At 40.2% G+C, this 2,118-nt stretch overlaps 1 protein-coding gene across 2 annotated transcripts in view; it reads left to right on the top strand.

The window, feature by feature from the left end:
• GLRX2 (glutaredoxin 2) overlaps nucleotides 1–1,840 on the top strand; it is a 4,255-nt gene extending 2,415 nt beyond the window's left edge. Inside the window, exon 5 of one of the 2 annotated variants that reach the window (XR_002094758.1) lies at nucleotides 1,361–1,840. Coding sequence is in view for 1 of the 2 variants with exons in the window: in XM_019502023.1 (XP_019357568.1) it covers nucleotides 1,149–1,295 (147 nt within the window). In the remaining variant the exon portion in view is untranslated. Of the gene's footprint in view, nucleotides 1–1,148 lie in introns of both variants that reach the window. The other variant, XM_019502023.1, reaches the window with a different exon arrangement.
• The last annotated feature ends 278 nt before the right edge of the window (nucleotides 1,841–2,118 follow it).

Below are 2,118 nucleotides of genomic sequence, written 5' to 3'. Positions count from 1 at the left end.
AGGGGGCATGTTAGAAAATGTTGATTTGACACCAGTCTTTAGTGTCCTGTTAATATAACTTGTGAACCATAAAAGTGAGTGGCTTTTTTTTAGAGCGTTTAAATGCTTAGTCTTTTTTTTTCTCAGAATGGAAAATAGCCCACCTACTTCCACGCGATTGTCTAATGATGCTACTTTGAACCAGATCCAGGTAAACCGAGGAGCTAAATATTTGTTATTTAGCAAGGAGAATTCTTTTTGGCGTGTAGGAAAAAATCTGCGTGTGTAAGTTAATAACTGCCTTTTTTTAATCAGTTGAAGAATTGTTTTTAATACGTCTCCATATTGAATATCCATAAACTTAGTACACAATGTAGATTGCATTGCTGAGCCCCCATCCTGTATTTTGATGACTTTGGCTGGGCTTTCAATCCTAAGTATTTTAAGTTCAGCACTGGCATAAACTTTATATAATATTACCTTGGGTATTAATCCTTTACAGTCAAGAGAATTAAAAGCAGGAGACTTGCACTGATTCAGCTGTGGAGTCCAGCTGGCAGCCGGAGTCAAGAGACAATGTACCTTAAGCTTGTAGCCTTGAGTATATCTTCTCTGGTATAATGAAAGCCCCACACACAAACTGTACCCCATTGACTGTGACCTCACTAGATCTTCTGTGCCAAGCAAGGTTAAACCTTGAAGTTGGCTCCCAATTAAACTGAGGATCTCTCTTGTTCTTTGTGATACTGATGTGAAACCCCATGGTAGTGTAACTTACTGTGCTGTTAGTAACACTGTCTTTTGAGTGGTACTTTATAAAGACCCTTTAAGCCATAGACACACAATTAAAAACACTTGGAGCCATGACCCATTTGCAAGATTTTATTCCCATGTTTTGAGAATTTTAGTACTTGTATGCTGCTTATGTGACACATCTCTGTAACTTCTTTTGAATCGCTTTTTTCCTTGACTATTCCAAAACTATCTGCAGTGACACCATCTTTTTGAAGAAAAGGGAAACATTGAAACATTGCGGGATGCTCTTTATGGAAGTTTGTTAGAAGTGCTAACATGTTACAGGTTAACAAGAAATATAAGACTAGGAGTTTTGTATATTTTTCATGGTAGTAGGCTTAAGCATACTCTTTTGGGTTTTTTTGTATTAACAGGTTCCAAGAGTGTTTGTCAATGGGTCTTGTATTGGCAGTGCTAATGATACTCAGAGGCTTCACCAGGAAGGGAAGTTACTTCCACTAGTCCATCAATGTCAAATGAGAAGAACAGAAAATTCTGAACAGCCACGTAGTCTACTTTAGCCTTGCTTTCAAAGGTGCCCTGTATCTAGAAGAAAAACATCTATAAAACATCTTTAGGCCCCTAACTAAGAAACCATCAGAACAGCTGAGACTCATCATGATTGAAAATCAGGCCATTGATCTTGGAGCTTAAAGATGGACTTAAATTCCAGTTTTCAGGTGTCTAGACTTGATCATATTGGCCAGCTGTGTACTGGAAGAAACAGGACTTTGAAATGAAGGTTTCCTGAGTTGTGTGCCAAAGAGGATTTACACTTTATGGGCATGGGTAAGTCATCTAACTTTCTTGCTCTAGCTTCACCAAATACCATGGTAAAACCCCCAGTATATGTTAACCAGTGGTTTATTAGTTTTTGTTTTTTTTTAATTCCAGAATTTTGAAGGTGTAAAAGACTATGTAAGCATTAAATACTAAGTAACCTAGAAAATGTTACATCAGGGGTGTCAAACTCATCAGGGCCTAGTGATTGGATCAGTGGCAGAGATTGTTCATGGGTCAGATGGGCCAAGACAGGTACCACATGTAGGCGATGCTGGACTGGCCAGGGTGGGTGCTATATGTAGTAGGGGTCATGGACTGGCTAGGGCAGGTGCCATGCACGGCCCAGTCTCAGATCAGCTGGAGTAGGAGCCATGCGCAATGCAGGGGTTGATCTAGTGTGCAGTATGTGCAGCATGTAGGTCAACTCCAAGACCCAGTGACAGTGCTAGGGGCCAGATGATGAGACTCAGGGGGCTGAATGCAGCCCACAGGCCAGATCTTTGATACCACAGTGCTACACAAAGTTATGTGAAATTGGTAGCAAACATAACCTGTTAAACT

Source organism: Gavialis gangeticus, unplaced genomic scaffold (assembly GCF_001723915.1).
Source record: "Gavialis gangeticus isolate Ggan-Ray unplaced genomic scaffold, GavGan_comp1, whole genome shotgun sequence".
NCBI classification, from domain to species: domain Eukaryota; kingdom Metazoa; phylum Chordata; order Crocodylia; family Gavialidae; genus Gavialis; species Gavialis gangeticus.
The sequence above is the reverse complement of the archived record's forward strand: the minus strand, read 5'-3'. Positions and strand labels throughout refer to the sequence as shown.